At 48.8% G+C, this 17,034-nt stretch overlaps 2 protein-coding genes across 4 annotated transcripts in view; both read left to right on the top strand.

Annotated features, from left to right (window-relative positions):
- Positions 1-5,285, top strand: part of galntl6 (polypeptide N-acetylgalactosaminyltransferase like 6) — a 50,779-nt gene extending 45,494 nt beyond the window's left edge. For both annotated transcript variants that reach the window (XM_062477916.1, XM_062477917.1), the window contains exons 7-13: positions 247-430; positions 1,984-2,101; positions 2,868-2,975; positions 3,411-3,632; positions 3,898-4,014; positions 4,140-4,289; positions 4,435-5,285. In XM_062477916.1, the coding sequence (XP_062333900.1) occupies positions 247-430; positions 1,984-2,101; positions 2,868-2,975; positions 3,411-3,632; positions 3,898-4,014; positions 4,140-4,289; positions 4,435-4,608 (1,073 nt within the window). In that variant the 3' untranslated portion in view covers positions 4,609-5,285. The remainder of the gene's footprint in view (positions 1-246; positions 431-1,983; positions 2,102-2,867; positions 2,976-3,410; positions 3,633-3,897; positions 4,015-4,139; positions 4,290-4,434) is intronic.
- A 1,350-nt stretch (positions 5,286-6,635) lies between these two features.
- On the top strand, positions 6,636-16,665 carry galnt7 (UDP-N-acetyl-alpha-D-galactosamine: polypeptide N-acetylgalactosaminyltransferase 7). 2 transcript variants are annotated; one of them, XM_062477975.1, is made up of 13 exons: positions 6,636-7,096; positions 7,823-8,002; positions 8,106-8,374; positions 10,311-10,477; positions 10,705-10,835; positions 11,583-11,662; positions 12,063-12,245; positions 13,367-13,484; positions 13,659-13,781; positions 13,927-14,145; positions 14,500-14,598; positions 14,773-14,901; positions 15,423-16,665. In XM_062477975.1, exons 1-13 carry the CDS (start codon positions 6,974-6,976, stop codon positions 15,558-15,560), a joined length of 1,959 nt encoding a protein of 652 aa, XP_062333959.1. In that variant the 5' UTR covers positions 6,636-6,973; the 3' UTR covers positions 15,561-16,665. The 2 variants fall into 2 exon arrangements, with proteins under 2 accessions (XP_062333959.1, XP_062333958.1); XM_062477974.1 differs by lacking the exon at positions 12,063-12,245 and adding an exon at positions 12,409-12,591 and having other exon boundaries at positions 6,638-7,096.
- The last annotated feature ends 369 nt before the right edge of the window (positions 16,666-17,034 follow it).

Here is a 17,034-nt window from a genome sequence, read left to right as displayed (position 1 = left end):
ACACACAATGACAGGCGGTCACACGCACACGGGCAGGCAGGATGACAGTGACAGCAGGGTAGGTAGGCCTGGGGGAGCAGACCCAGTTTGAAGCTGTAATTGTTTCTAATCGTCTGGTGACCAAAAGCTGCCCCGAGTACAAAAAGGCGGGGGGTGATGAAAAAAAGAAAACCCTGAAATCATCATTCTCATTATTTTAAATCTCTTCTATTCTCTTTTCTCCTTTTCTCCTCCTCTCCCCTCCAGACCAGATAGCCCAGAACTCCAGGACCATAGTGTGTCCCATGATAGATGTGATAGACCATAACCACTTTGGCTACGAGGCGCAGGCTGGAGACGCCATGAGGGGAGCGTTTGACTGGGAGTTGTACTACAAGCGCATCCCTATACCTCCTGAGCTGCAGGGCTCAGACCCCAGCCAGCCCTACCCGTGAGTACACACACACACACAAGCCCTACCCGTGAGTACACACACACACACAAGCCCTACCCGTGAGTACACACACACACACAAGCCCTACCCGTGAGTACACACACACACACACACAAGCCCTACCCGTGAGTACACACACACACACAAGCCCTACCCGTGAGTACACACACACACACAAACCTAGCCATACACACACACACCTAGCCATACACACACACACACCTAGCCATACACACACAAAGACATACACATGCTCACGTAGACGCACACACACAAAGACATACACACACACATGTTGACGTACATACACATGTTGACACACACTCATTGTGGTCAGTCTTCATGCATTATTAATTAGGCAAGTCAGTAGCGGCTTCTCTCAAGGGCGATGACATCACCAAGACCTCACTGACTAAATGCTGAGCAAAGGCAAATCTGTGTGTGTGTGTTCAGTGAGAGATTAAGTCTAAATGTGTCCTGAAGGACCTGCATGTGTACTACTGTTCTCGGTGTGTGTGTGTGTGTGTGTGTGTGTTCGTGTAGCAGCTGTGACTGTCTCCATTATCAATGTCTCACACATGTCCTCACCAGCTGGAAGCACCAGGGACCACACACACACACAGACCACACACACACACACACAGACCACACACACTTACACACACACACACACAGCCACTCCCACAGTCACTCACATAAGATTAATTTGGAAGGACCATGGAAATTAGCTGTGTCATCATCTGGCAGCACCTCTGGGAGCAGAGGAAATGATCTGAGAGAGAGAGATGGGGGGAGAGAGATGGAGAGAGAAAAAGAGAGAGCAAGATGGAGAGAGAAATAGAGAGAGCGAGATGGAGAGAGCGAGAGAGAGAGAGAGAGAGAGAGAGAGGGGGGGGGAACTGCTACCTACCTCTCTCTGTTCAAAACAAAGTCACCAAGCACTTGTTTCATCCTCAGTATCACACCTACACACACACACACATAGTTTCCCGGTGTCATTCAGCTCACGTCGTGTGTGAGCTAGCATTGCTGTCCATACAGCTATTTTCAGACAAAGAAGAAAGCAGAGGGAGAACACTTTAGTAAATCTATAAAGTAGCAGCTCTCTCTCTCTTTCTTTCTTTCTCTCTCTCTTTCTTTTCTGTTCTCTTATTTATTTCTCTGACTCTGTCTTTATCTGTCTTTCTGTACGCTTGGGAGTGAGTGAGTGATCGAGTGAGTGGCGTGTGTGTATCTCTGAGGTGTTGTTTCCCCCTGCAGGCGAGGCAGAGTAACAGCACCAGAGCAGCACCCCACACACACAAACACACCACATTATAAGCTGAGCTCTGTTTGAATGAGAAAACCCAGTGATTATATGGCTGAGGCTCCATAAACACTCAGGAACGTAGTGATGTGTGTCATGCCTGTGTGCAGTGTGTTTGTATTTGATGTGTATGTGATAGGTGTGATGTGTGTCATGCCTGTGAGAGGTGTGTTTGTATTTGATGTGTATGTGACAAGTGTGATGTGTGTGTATGTGTCTGAGCCGCTCTGACCTCTGACCCCAGGTCTCCAGTGATGGCCGGTGGTCTGTTTGCAGTGAACCGCCAGTGGTTCTGGGAGCTGGGAGGGTACGACACGGGACTGGAGATATGGGGAGGAGAGCAGTACGAGATCTCGTTCAAGGTGAGACACACCGCACACACCGCACACACCGCACACACACACACACACACCACAGACACACTCATACACGTCATACGGATATTTATAGGAAGCCAGTGCCATTGTTCCCAGTTTTTCATTGCTGTTCTCTCATAATAAAGTTCTTACATTGGCAAATTATTTGTGAAACAAACAGGAAAATCAAACAACGGTCCTTCTCTCCCTCTCTCTCTCTCTCTCTCTCTCTCTCTCTCTGTCTCCCTCTGTGTCGTTCTCCCTCTCTTTCTCTTTTGCAGTTTATTCTGTAATTGGAATGTAGCCCTTTCTTCCCTGACAGGAAACCATGGTAACAACAAAAATAGTTATGAGGTGAAGTGGCAGTGGAGCGTGTTCTCCTGGGAAGGATGGAGGAGAGAAGGGGAGGGACAGAGGAGGGACAGGGGGGGGGGGAGAGGAGGAAGAGTCCACCCCCACGCCAGATGAGAAGAACTCACATCTTCCTCTCCTCCTTTCTTCCCTGCTGTTCCCCCTATCACTCCACCTTTGAGGAGAGAGGAGAGGGTAGGGGGGGTGCAGTGCTTCTGAAAATAGCCTTTCTTTTTCTCTATATTCCCTTTTCTCTCTCTCTTTCTTTCCTTCTTTCTTCTCTCCTCCCCTTCAGCCTTTCAGATTGGCACCCTGTGGCGCTGAGTCTGAGGGGTGTGAAGGCATGAACACATACACACATACCATGTCTGAAAGTAACTCATGTATGTGTGTGCGCCTGCATGTGTGTGTGTGCCTCCAGGTCTGGATGTGCGGAGGCAGCATGTACGATGTCCCCTGCTCCAGAGTGGGACACATCTACAGGAAGTACGTTCCATATAAGGTCCCAACAGGAACCAGCCTGGCCAGAGTGAGCTCACTTACCTAACACAACTACTAACTAACCAACCAACTAACTATTGACTCATTAAGTTGTATTTAACCGTCTCCCTCTTTTCCCTCTCTCCTCACTCTCCCTCTTTTCACCCCTCTCTCTCTCTCCTCCCTCTCTCTCTCTCCTCCCTCTCTCTTTCCTCCCTCTCTCTCTCCTCCCTCTCTCTCCTCCCTCCCTCTCTCTCCTCCCTCTCTCCTCCCTCTCTCTCTCCTCCCTCTCTCCTCCCTCTCTCCTCCCTCTCTCCCCCCTCTCTCTCCTCCCTCTCTCTCTCTCCTCCCTCTCTCTCCTCCTTCTCTCTCTCCTCCCTCTCTCTCTCTCCTCCCTCTCTCTCCTCCTTCTCTCTCTCCTCCCTCTCTCTCTCTCCTCCCTCTCTCTCCTCCCTCTCTCTCTCTCCTCCCCCTCTCCTTCCAGAACCTGAAGCGTGTAGCGGAGACGTGGATGGACGAGTACACAGAGTTCATCTACCAGCGGCGGCCCGAGTACCGCCACCTCTCCACTGGGGATCTGACCAATCAGAAGGCCAGGAGGAAGCAGCTTGGCTGTAAGGGCTTTAGGTGGTACATGAACACGGTGGCCTGGGACCTGCCTCGGTACTACCCCCCTGTAGAACCAGCTGCTGCTGCCTGGGGAGAGGTACACACACACACATACTCTCTAACACACACACTCACACACTCCTTCACACACACACACTCTCTCTCAGAAACTCACTCCCACACACACATGCTCACATACTCACACATACAGTCACCCGCTCTCTCACAGACACTCTCACACACAGTCATCTTCTCTAGTAGACGTGGACGTTTCTGTGAAAATGGTCAGAGAGGGGGGCAGTACACATTCTACACATATCCTACACACACCTCTCATTCCTGACCCCTCTGTCTGTGTGTAGATACGTAGTGCAGCATCAGGCCTGTGTGTAGACGCTAAGCATGGCTCTACAGGAGCAGAGGTGAGACTGGACACCTGTCTGAAGGAGGGGGAGGAGCGCACCTGGGCCCACGAGCAGGTAGGACCCAACCTGACACACCTGGACATACCTGAAGACACCTGGACACAAGTGAACATTACACTACCTGGCCATTAACCCTTTGCTCACCTTATGTGTCGGCAACTGTGTGTGTGTTGTCTCAGATCTTCACATTTGGCTGGAGGGAGGACATCCGTCCAGGAGACCCTCTCCACAGCAGGAAGCTGTGTCTGGACGCTGTGTCTCAGACCAGCCCTGTCACTCTGTATGACTGCCACGGCATGAAGGGCAACCAGCACTGGAGCTACAGACAGGTACACACACACACACGCTCACACAGGTATACACACACACACGCATACACACACTCACACAGGTAGACAACCGCTCACACCATCATACACACTCTCACACAGGTACACACACACACACACTCCTGTTCTGTTCCTGTGTTTCTAGGACCTGTCCCTGTTCCATAGAGTGAGCAGTGGCTGTATGGACAGCTCTCCAGCAGACAGGAGGATTTTCCTCAGGCCCTGTGACCCCTCCTCCCAGACCCAGAAGTGGCTGTTCCAGAGAGTCAACACCACCGTGCTCCACAAACTCAACATCATGGACCCGCCAACTTCCTAGGACAGCCAACCAGCTGCCTCCCTGGACCCTCTAAGGGATGGTCCAGCCAATCAGAGGCCTGCTAACAGACGGAGGGGGAGGTCTGTCTGTCCTGCCCTAGACTCCTCCCCCTGGGGTCTGATCTAAAGTAAAGGAGGAAGGCTGCATTGACTTACTGTCTACCTGTCCCGCATCCTGCTGGGATATGTAGTTCTCAGAAGAGTAGGAGCAGGCCAGCTAGGAGGGTGTACCTGGCTCAGGAACTCAGAATCTTCTAGAAGGTTCTATCCTGCTTCACTAGGGGTTAAAGGTAAAAAGGTAATGAGGTCTTGTAGACTGGTTCTTGATCAGAGATCTCTCTATACCTCTCCCTCTTTCTCTCTCTCCACAGCATGGCTTGCCCCTACTGGAACTAGGGATAAAGGGTTATCTTTTTATATGACTATTTATGTATGTATATATTTATTATTTGATCTGTTTATTTATGTATTTATTTGGTCTTTTTAGGGAAGTAACTTATCTCAGCGTGTTTGAAGGTGATTTAGTTATGGTTGAAATGGTCGTTGTAATGACCTAATACACTTGAACTAATGAACTTTGCACAGCAGCTTCGTATTCTGTTCTGTTGAAACGTCTTTTTTTTAAAATAAAGATCATGTTAGGCTCAATAAAAGACTGAGCAGGATAGATGGAGATGAATGAAGTATTTTACCATCATACAATCATGTTTCCAGAAACCATACAATTTTTTTGTGTTATTGTATTCAAATACATACACTATCTGTTGTATGCAGAGATGGGAAGTAACAAAGTAGGCCTACGAATACTTTTCCATAGAAAGTTTGAAAAAAAGTTTTGAAAGGTTGAAAAAATCTTTTTTCAATGCAAAAAAAAAAGTTCAATATGAACTGCATTTTAACCCTCGTGCTGCCTTCGGGTCACATGACCCAAAGGTTCATAACGAACCATCGTTGTGTTTACCCAATTTTACCCAATACAAAAACAAATACAAATAATTTTCTTTTAACCATTCCAATGTGGGGGGTCTGAGACAGCCCGACAGTTAAAAGAAAATGCTTCACTTTGTTTTTGTATGAGGTAAATTTGTCGCAATACGACGGTGGGTCACAATGACTGATGGGTCAGAATGACCCGAAGATAACACAAGGGTTAACTTGCCATCTTACGCGCCATCTACTGGGTGCTTTGAGTAAATGGCGTCCTTTCTTGTCGTTACTACAGATATCGACAGGAGACGATCTGTCATAATTGTTCTTATTTAGTTAGTGTGACGAAGGCTGTGTTCATTCATCTTTTCTTCTGTCGTACACGCGTTGTTCATGTGCACTTGCTTGGCCTCATTGAGGGTAGAGGGAGGCAGAGTAGTCATGTCTGGGGTGCACATATAGTATAATTATATAATATACATTACATAATAATGTACAAACATTTAATGTTTTGTACCATCTAGTGTTAGTGTGTGATGGCTTCCCCATGACATTTTTTATGTAGACCTGCAGGCTGCTTATATCATAAACCATCACGCTCTATCACTGTACCACGTATTTTAGAATTAATCATGTATTGAGCAGATAGCACAGAAGTCAGTTCAGCTAACCGGACCACCCTCGAAAGTCAACAAACACCTAAGCTACAGTGCTTTGCATACATAAATAGCGGAAAGGAAGCATTACTTTTTTGACACTTTAAAAGTTTTACTCCACCCATGAAATAACAAATCATCATTTCAAATCATTTGACTCCTAAATGTAATTCCAAGATAAATCATACATTTAGTCCGTCACTTACACTTTCCTAAATCAATGCTGTCTTCAGCTGCATACATTCAAGATCCAAAGGATGTCTGTCGGTTTCTTTGTCAGTGGTTGTGATAATGGGGTCAATGTCTACAGTACACAAACAGTATATACTGTAGCTATATAGCTATAATACAGCGGGTTATCCATAGATATATGGGTTTATCTGACTGCACCGCTAATCAAATACACCTGCGACGTCCTGTTGTTTGAGCTAACATCCGTGTGTATTTGGCAAACATATCGCAGCAGCTTAGCTGTAATACACTCCCATTCAAGCGAAAGGGAGGGTCAGTTTGCGTTGCACTTACTAGCGTGCCTGTAAAAATAAATTGAATAAACATAAGTACGCGGCAGAGCGGTACAGGGTCAGGGAGGAATAAGCTACTACTAGCTAGGCACAGATCTAGAACTGTCGAGAGGGGTCGATCAGGGGAGCCGTACGATACAACCGGGGCGACAGACACGGACTTTACCGAGAGAGAGCAGGGGTGCCACGGAGCAAGGGGGTTGGTTGACAGCTAGCTCGCTCGCTAGCATATTTGTAGCTAACTGGTCTTGTTTTAACAATGAGGCTGAAAGTAGGATTCATCCTTCGTAGTTTGATAGTCATCGGGACGTTCCTGGGGCTGGTGGTACTTTGGTCGTCCCTCTCACCGAAAGCAAATGACGAAAACCCCTTTGTAAAACGGGTAAGTTAATGTTAGCTCTCTAATAGTACTGTACAGTACAGTACCAGTACACCGAGTCTAGCTAGAAAACGTCAGCTAGCTCAGTAAGGGTCACCAGTAGTAGTAGCTAATAGTAGCTAGTGCTAAACTGCAGGGAATATTAGCATACTAGTCAAGTTTTCTAGCAGAGATACGAATCACATTAGCCCTTTAACTACCAGTTAACTAGTACTACTATTACTAACATTACTAGCTAACCCCGTCTTTCGTTGTCATGGATATGGCTAGCTCGAGCTGTCTTAGTTGGATGCAGTGTTTGTGATCGATTTGAACTGACCATTCATTAGCGTGAAGCTGAAACCCATTCCTACTAACGAGTTAATAACTAACATGCATACATAGGTGCATTAGCCATTGAATTATACCGCTAAATTAGTTTGCTTGCAAGACTAGCTAATCAGATAAGTCCCTGAATGTCTACTCATGTCATCATATTAGAAAACTGTATCAACAGTATTGCTAGCGAAATCAGTAAAACCCGGAAGCAGAGATACAAGTAAGTATTACAGCAGCTAGACTAGCAGTTTGTACAAACGGCTTGAAAAATACGGAATTAAACTTCTCATAACTTGTTCTTATGTCCTTAAACATATGTTATTATAACATATTCTTATATTATTTTGAATGTGGCACTAAATGAGAGTATATGAGTGTGTGTACCAGTCTAACTTCAGTGTTTCCCTCCAGGAGGGGAATGTTGGCGCCAATCTTCTGCCCAAAGCAGAGGCAGTGGATGGAGATCAGTTCAGACCGGTGGTGCCCTGGCCACACGTGGAGGGGGTGGAGGTGGACCTCGACTCCATCAGACATAAGAACGGAGCTGACCGACATGACGCCCAGCCTCAACAGAACAAGAACCAGAACCAGGTGAGGGTACAGTGAAGGCGCATGTGAAAGGCAGAAACACTACATGTGTGAATGAACAATTATGAGTTGTATGTAACAGTAACACCTCCTCCTCCACCTCCAGGTCATCCAGCAGCAGTACGTGACCTTCAAGCCCCACACCAACGCCTACTCGGCCCCCATGCTGAAGAAGGGCACGCTGGGGAACTTTGAGCCACGTGAACCAGAGCCTCAGGGGGTCCCCGGGGGGCCAGGAGAGGGGGCCAAGGCCTTCGTCCTGGGCCCAGAGTACAAGGAGGCCGTGCAGGACAGCATCAAGGAATTTGGCTTCAACATGGTGGCTAGCGACATGATCTCTCTGGACAGGACCATCAGCGACATCCGGCACGACGAGTAAGTATCCCTCCTCCAAAGGGGGAAGAAGGCCCACAAAAAAAGTAGACCTGGGTGTACATCCCTCCGACACCAGAGCTGTTTGGTGCGGCAGATCTGAAGCTGGTAGATAGAACACCTGTAGGGCAGGTTGAGTGTGGAGATCAGGCCTGAACCAGTTGCAGGTCATCTACATGTGCGCGCCTCAGAGATGCCACTCATGGGGAGTGGACCACTGGTTTGCAATGGCAGTGGGTGACTCAAATCAGGAACACCTTGGTTGTTGACAGGGTGTGATGCTGTAGTGGCTAGTATGGCTTTGGAGCAAAGGCCAGACAAATGAATCCCTCTGAGGACACGCCTTGCCTATCCCACACCTGCTGACGTGTGTTTGACGGTGTGGCGCTGCTGTCAACCATGCTGTGGAAGGAAGTACCTCCATGTTAACCTACGGTTCCTACTATGCTGGGCCTGGGTGTGGGCCTGTGTCCACTACCAGGTTAACCTGTATTCGGTTCTGTGTGTGTGTACCTGGGTTAGTGTTGGTGTCTGTGTGTGTGTACCTGGATTAGTGTTGGTGTCTGTGTGTACCTGGATTAGTGTTGGTGTCTGTGTGTGTGTACCTTGATTAGTGTTGGTGTCTGTGTGTACCTGGATTAGTGTTGGTGTCTGTGTGTGTGTACCTTGATTAGTGTTGGTGTCTGTGTGTGTGTACCTGGATTAGTGTTGGTGTCTGTGTGTACCTGGATTAGTGTTGGTGTCTGTGTGTGTGTACCTGGATTAGTGTTGGTGTCTGTGTGTGTGTACCTGGATTAGTGTTGGTGTCTGTGTGTGTGTACCTGGATTAGTGTTGGTGTCTGTGTGTGTGTACCTGGGTTAGTGTCTGTGGGTCTGATAATGAAGCTGCGGTCTGCAAAGATGCTTGTTTTCTTTCAGGCCTGGTTTGAGGAAGGAGAGAATGGCAGTACACACACATACACGCGTATAGAAACAACGAACAAAAGTGTACCGGTGTGTGAGTTTTAGAGTGCCTTTCATTTGGCCCTGAGCCAATGTGTGGTTGACAAAGAACACCTTTGTTAATGCTCCTCTCTGAACAAGCAGGAAGTATGGGATACTGTGTGTGTGTGTGTGTGTGTGTGTGTGTGTGTGTGTGTGTGTGTGTGTGTGTGTGTGTGTGTGTGTGTGTGTGTGTGTGTGTGTGTGTGTGTGTGTGTGTGTGTGTGTGAAAGACGGAGACTCCAAATAGCCAGTATCCTACACTGTGGACAGGACAGTAAACACACAGGACAGTGTGTTTACTGTTTACAATGCAGTTTAAATGATAAGCTAACAATGTAGCCATCACGTATCATTATAATTTGTCAGTCAGCTTGTTTCTGTCTGTCAGCCTGTCTATCTATCAGGATCTGGACCGTCAAGGAGTCAAGGAGCTGCCCTGCTTCACACCACTAGGTGTCACTGTAACAGTATTATAATGTGTATGAGGCTCCGGCTAAGAGCCTGTCTGCTGTTGTTTACAAAGCCTGTGGTTAGAAGCTAGGTCAGAGCGGTATGCAGAGGAGGAGAGCGGGAGGGGGCAGAAGTGAAGAAAGAAGCCAGTCTAACCACATCTTGTGTGATTAGCAGCGAGTGTGTTGTGATTATACAGGCAGGCAGGCAGACAGACAGACTGACCCGAGGCATGAAGGTTGTTTGACTGGTTAATACACAGCATCAGGTCTGTTGTTAGATCTGTTTCTCTCTCTGTAGAGAGAGTATGTCACACTCCAAGTAGGGCTGGGTATGTACCTGACTTGGGAGCAGGGGGCCAAAATGGAGGCTAGCGCACTCATACTGTTGAAGTCTGGAAACAACAGCCCCAAGTGTGTATGAGACAAGGATGAAATATGGTCTTCTGTCTGTAATGTTCTAGCTTTGCCCCCCCCTCTCGTGTGTCTCTGTGTGTGGGTGTCAGGTGTAAATACTGGAACTATGACGAGAACCTGCTGACGTCCAGCGTGATCATCGTGTTCCACAACGAGGGCTGGTCCACCCTGATGAGGACTGTCCACAGTGTCATCAAGAGGACGCCGCCCAGGTACCTGGCTGAGATCGTCCTCATAGACGACTACAGCAACAAGGGTAGGGACTTGCTCTCTCTGTCACACACACAATCTCACAAACACACACACACAATCTCACAAACACACACACACAATCTTACACATGTACAGTCACTCACTCAGTTACACTCTCACACGCACTCTCTTGCTGTCTCACGCATTCACTCCAACACACACACACACACACACAAACACACACTGTCTCTCCCACTGAGACTCACTCCTTCTCCTTCTCAACCCCCCCAGCCCACCTGAAGGAGCGTCTGGAGGACTACATCAAGCAGTGGAACGGTCTGGTGAAGCTTCACAGGAATGAGAAGAGGGAGGGGCTGATCCAGGCCAGGAGCATCGGGGCCCGTGTGGCCACTCTGGGACAGGTAGCACCCCAACACTAGTACACACACCTAGACAGGTAGCACCCCAACACTAGTACACACACACACCTAGACAGGTAGCACCCCAACACTAGTACACACACACACCTAGACAGGTAGCACCCCAACACTAGTACACACACACACCTAGACAGGTAGCACCCCAACACTAGTACACACACACCTAGACAGGTAGCACCCCAACACTAGTACACACACACACCTAGACAGATAGCACCCCAACACTAGTACACACACACACCTAGACAGGTAGCACCCCAACACTAGTACACACACACACCTAGACAGGTAGCACCCCAACACTAGTACACACACACACCTAGACAGATAGCACCCCAACACTAGTACACACACACACCTAGACAGGTAGCACCCCAACACTAGTACACACACACACCTAGACAGGTAGCACCCCAACACTAGTACACACACACACCTAGACAGGTAGCACCCCAACACTAGTACACACACACACCTAGACAGGTAGCACCCCAACACTAGTACACACACACACCTAGACAGATAGCACCCCAACACTAGTACACACACACACCTAGACAGGTAGCACCCCAACACTAGTACACACACACACCTAGACAGATAGCACCCCAACACTAGTACGCACATTCTCCACACCTACACAAGAACCAGCATACCTACACACACACATACAAAGTCTCTGTTGTGGTAATCAGGATCTCTGTGTGTGTGTGTGTGTTTCGCCTCCAGGTGCTGATCTACCTCGATGCCCACTGTGAGGTGGGGGTGAACTGGTATGCCCCCTTGGTGGCCCCCATCTCCCTGGACAGGTATCAAAGACTACATACATCTGTGTTAGCTTCTGTTATTGCAGAGCTACAGCTAGCAGACACTTTGTCAATCATTTCGACTATCGATAACAGACTATTGTAGTGCTGAGCACCCTGCAGGAGCTGGGGAACAGCACTGTCTAGTATGAACACTGTTCAGTCCTTGACACGATTACATGAGAAGAATAGGGACATGTTTTGGTTTAGGGACGGACCCTGCTTGCTCACTCCTATTTTCAAGCTGAGCAAAACTTGGAACATCGGTACACTCTACTGTAGAATAACGATTGTGTCTCCACCCACTCTGCTGTGTGTGTGTGCACGAGTGTGTGTATGAGATCTTAATCCATGTGTGTTGTATGTTTACCTGTGTGTGGCATGTTGACGTGTGTGTGTGTAGAACGGTGTGCACGGTGCCTCTCATAGACTACATAGACGGTAGTGAGTACACTCTGGAGCCCCAGCAGGGGGGTGATGAGGACGGGCTGGCCCGGGGGGCGTGGGACTGGAGCCTGCTCTGGAAGCGGGTCCCCCTCAGCTCCAAAGAGAAGAGCACCATGCAGCACAAGACCCAGCCCTACCGGTACACTGCTGCCTGAACGTTGCTAACACCCTCCCCCCCTCTGTTCCCATCCCTCCTCTGTGTGTCTGTGTGTGTGTACACTTGTCTGTGCATGCGGGCATGCTTGCATGCTTTGTGTGTGTGCGTGTGTGTGTGCCCCCCCCCCCCCCTTCCCTCCCTCCAGAACGGTGTCCACTGTGCCCCTGATAGACTCCATCCACGGCCAGACCTATGTGATCGAGCCCCAAGGGGGCGGTGATGAGGATGGGTTTGCCCGGGGGGCCTGGGACTGGAGCATGTTATGGAAAAGGGTCCCTCTGGGCAGCAGGGAGAAACAGAACAGAGCCACTAGAACCGAGCCCTATCGGTAATGATATATATATATATATATACCCCGAAGCTGTTCTGGGTGTGTTGGCTGGTTATACTGGCTGGTTGGTTATACTGACTGGCTGGTTATATTTGCTGGGTGGTTCTAACATGACTTCTGGCAGCTGCTGTGTCGGGCCTACTGTACTACTTCTCTTCCACTCTCCTGCTCTGTGATTGGCTTCTAACCTTAACCGTCTCTGTGATTGGCTTCTGACCTCAACCTTCTGCTATGTGATTGGCTACTAAGAAACTATTGAGAATGTTAGTGAGACTTACGATTCTGCCAACAGCTCTTCCGTAGTCTTTTTGGCTGCAATGTTTGTCACTACAATCTTATTGGCTGGCCTGTTAGAATGTGTTTTGTTGATTGGATAACTAATTGCCACTGTGATCATGGTTCTCACACAGCTAACTAGTACAGTGGGAATAGTTCCACAGCTAGCTATCAGACTTGATAGTGTTTCTTCTCCCTGCTACTTAGATAACTAGTTTCCTAGCCTGCTAACCTAGTCTCCTGGCCTAGTTTCAATAAGTAAATATGAAATAGCTAGTGAAGGTTAGTACATATGGGTTAGTGTAGGTAAGTGAAAGGACTCTCTGGGGCAACGTTCACCTCCTTCATTCATGTCTCACCCTGTCACCATCATTTATCTTCACCTTCTCTGGTCAATGTGCACTTACTTCCTGTTCTCACTGTGGAATCATAGGATTTGTAGTTTTTGGCCTGGTCTGACTGCTGTGTGTGTGTATATATACGTGCGTGTGGCCAGGTCCCCTGCCATGGCCGGAGGTCTGTTTGCTATAGAAAGAGACTTCTTCTTTGAGCTGGGCCTCTACGACCCTGGACTACAGATCTGGGGAGGAGAAAACTTTGAGATCTCATACAAGGTAAACAAACACACTTATGCACACTCTCTCTCTCACTCTCCCACCCTCCCACTCTCGCACTCTCTCACTCTCACACACTCGCACACACACACACACACACACACACACACACAAACGCATATAAAGACAAACGCTCTTACACTCGTGGAATAAGGTGTGTGTGTGTGTGTGTAGATTTGGCAGTGTGGAGGCAAGCTGCTCTTCGTGCCCTGCTCTCGTGTCGGACACATATACCGCCTGCAGGGTTGGCAAGGCAACCCCCCACCAGCACACGTGGGCTCGTCCCCCACCCTCAAGGTCAGTCTGAACCCCAGATACTGGAGTGCTGCTGTGTGCAGGAATGTGCGCACGCATGTGCACACGCATGTAACCCTAACCCTATGAACACGAATGAGATAGGTGTGTGTGTGGTGACACTCACACTGTGTGTGCGCACTCCCAGAACTACGTGCGTGTGGTGGAGGTGTGGTGGGACGAGTACAAGGACTACTTCTACGCCAGCCGCCCAGAGACCCTGACGCTGGCCTACGGTGACATCAGCGAGCTGAGGAAGTTCAGGGAGGAGCATCGATGCAAGAGCTTCAAGTGGTTCATGGAGGAGATTGCCTACGACATTCCTCAACACTACCCCCTGCCCCCGAAGAACGTGGAGTGGGGAGAGGTACGTCTGTCTGACAGAGAGACAGACGGAGAGACAGACGGAGAGACAGACGGAGAGACAGACGGAGAGACAGACGGAGAGACAGACGGAGAGACAGACGGAGAGACAGACAGAGAGACAGACAGAGACAGACAGACAGAGAGAGACAGAGAGAGACAGAGAGAGACGATCAGTCTGCCAGTCTATCTGTGACTGACTGAAGGTAGGCAGGGAGGAAGCTGTTATATATGACATCAGTGTTACAGCGACTGGATATGCTGCTCTGTCACGGACAGAGCAGCATATCCATGCAGAAGTATCAGCCCAATCCTGCCCCCTTCCCCCGTCTAACTCCTGCTCATGTTGTGGTTGTAGATCCGTGGCTATGAGACCAGCTACTGTATAGACAGTATGGGACACACCAATGGAGGCAATGTTGAGATAGGACCCTGCCACAGGATGGGGGGGAACCAGGTAACACACACACACACACCGCTAGGCACATCCACACTTACGGGGACACACAAACTTATGCACACCGACATACAGACACACACAGATATGGAGATGCACATACACACAGAGGATTGGTGGAGTAGTGGTGCTTGCATAATTGTTGTGTGTGTGTGTGCGTTTTATATATAACAGTTGTTTAGGATCAATGAAGCTAACCAGCTGATGCAGTATGACCAGTGTATGACCAGAGGCCCTGGCAGCTCTGCTGTCATAGTAACACACTGCAATATGAACGAATACACAGAGTGGAGATATTTTAAGGTATGTTGACCCCTGACTTCATATACTGCAGAGTTGAGCCCGCATCACCATTCAGTCCCAGAGAGGTACTTGTGTCGTTGAGAGGATATAGCCTGATGTGGTTTCTCCCATCTCCTGTTCCCCCTGTCTCCCCCTCTCTCCTCCTGTCCTCTCTCCTCCTGTGCTCTCTCATCCTGTTCTCTCTCCCCCTCCCCCTCTCTCCTCCTGTCCTCTCTCATCCTGTCCTCTCTCTTCCTGTCCTCTCTCCTCCTGTCCTCTCTCATCCTGTCCTCTCTCCTCCTGTCCTCTCTCATCCTGTCCTATCTCTTCCTGTCCTCTCTCCTCCTCCCCCTCTCTCCTCCTGTCCTCTCTCATCCTGTCCTCTCTCCTCCTGTCCTCTCTCATCCTGTCCTCTCTCCTCCTGTCCTCTCTCCTCCTGTCCTATCTCTTCCTGTCCTATCTCTTCCTGTCCTCTCTCCTCCCCCTCTCTCCTCCTGTCCTCTCTCCCCCTCCCCCTCTCTCCTCCTCACCCCTCCCTCCAGGACCTCCACAGGTTCACCTACGTCCCCACTGGTCAGTGTCTGGATCGGTCAGATGTTCTCCACAAGGTGTTCATCTCCGACTGTGACACAAGCAAGACCACCCAGCACTGGGAGATGAACAACATCGTAGCCGTCTAGACCTGCAGACCCACAGTGCTGCGGACCCAGAATACTGCATACCCAGATGACTACTGCCTGCAGATCTGCAGCATGCAGCTCTACTACTGCAGTAAGCACTTTAATGCAGGACTCCAGACCACAAAGATAGACTGTCCCAGCTGCAGAGACAGACTGCAGACAGGCTACTGCAGACACACACTCGCAGAGCTGCAGAAGCCCACGGCTGCAGTTCCTTGAAGGCTTCAGTCTGCAGCTACCTTCTTGAATGTTCTACAGGCACTCCCACTCCTCGTCTGGCTGCATCTGCTACTGACCCTGTACATACCTAAAACTGTCTCTTCCCAATCAAACTTGCCACACACACAGCCGCTGCCCCAGTGTAGGTGATGTTTACATTCTCTTCTCTCCATCATGTGGTTCTCTGGGGTTCTGCTCAGGGCTCATGTGTTTTTAGTTTAGTTTTTCTCCTTCTAACTTATCCAATCATGTTCTTAATGGTTAATTCGGTGATCGTCATGCAATGTGAGAACTGATCAGTGAATTGTCAGTCAGAAGTGAACACTGCTAGCATGGACGGAGCCCGGGCGATGGAGTCTCCTCTCCTCCTCTTTCGTCTCTCCTGTCCAATCTGGTGTCGAACTCCTGTCTTCTGAGTGATGTTCAACAGTCACAGAGCTGCCTGGGACTGCAGCCTATCATTGGGCCCCCCTGACTCCTTTACCCGACTCTGTCCCTGACACTGGGGGGGGAGATGTTGATTGTTATATATGAGGAGGGAAGAAGAGTTTATTTTTAATTTGTTTCCAGGTGCACATTTCACACTGGATGTGTGGGTTGAAGATGAGGATTGTGGTGGTGGTGATAGTGATGATGCTTGTGATTGACGAATGATAATTTGATGATGGTGAAATAAAACAGAAACTGTGTCAAATGTAGATGACGACAGTGAAAGAGGGACATCCCTTTGTTCACAGGAATACGTGAGGATCTTCCTCTTGTGATGTTTTGTAAATATGTTTCTACTGGGTAAAGAGGCGACGAGCAGAGTTATGAACCTGAGAGACGGAGTGAAAGATCCAAACAAGCAGTGCTGGTCTCCAGCTGGTCTCCATGGTAATAAAAATTTAAAAAAATAACAAACTTTTACCTACAGACCTCATCCCCCTCTTTTACTGAGGAAAAGATGAAACATGGCACCCACACTACATATTCAGTAGGTGTGTATATTTGGTTTCTCTTATGTGGTATCCCGCATTGAACATTGATCTTTGTCCTAGTTCATCAGGCTGTCTAGCATGGTTCAAGCATTGGTGTCTCAGACCAGTGGTTCTCAACCCTAGTCCTCAAGTACCCCCTGTCCTGCATGTTTTATACATTTCCCTGCTCCAACACAACTGATTCAAATGAATGGGTCGTAATCTAGTTATGCAAAAGCCTGTTAACGACCATTCATTTAAATCAGGTGTGTTGGAACAGGGAAACGTCTAAAACA

This window comes from Osmerus eperlanus, chromosome 14 (assembly GCF_963692335.1).
Source record: "Osmerus eperlanus chromosome 14, fOsmEpe2.1, whole genome shotgun sequence".
NCBI lineage: Eukaryota > Metazoa > Chordata > Actinopteri > Osmeriformes > Osmeridae > Osmerus > Osmerus eperlanus.
The sequence above is the reverse complement of the archived record's forward strand: the minus strand, read 5'-3'. Positions and strand labels throughout refer to the sequence as shown.

Excerpts from the sequence above, each read along its gene's own strand:
- galnt7 (XM_062477975.1), top strand. The coding sequence starts at position 6,974 with ATGAGGCTGAAAGTAGGATTCATCCTTCGTAGTTTGATAGTCATCGGG. Across the intron at positions 7,097-7,822 it reads AAAACCCCTTTGTAAAACGG|GAGGGGAATGTTGGCGCCAA; the intron begins GTAAGTTAATGT and ends GTTTCCCTCCAG. Across the intron at positions 14,902-15,422 it reads CAGAGTGGAGATATTTTAAG|GACCTCCACAGGTTCACCTA; the intron begins GTATGTTGACCC and ends CCCTCCCTCCAG.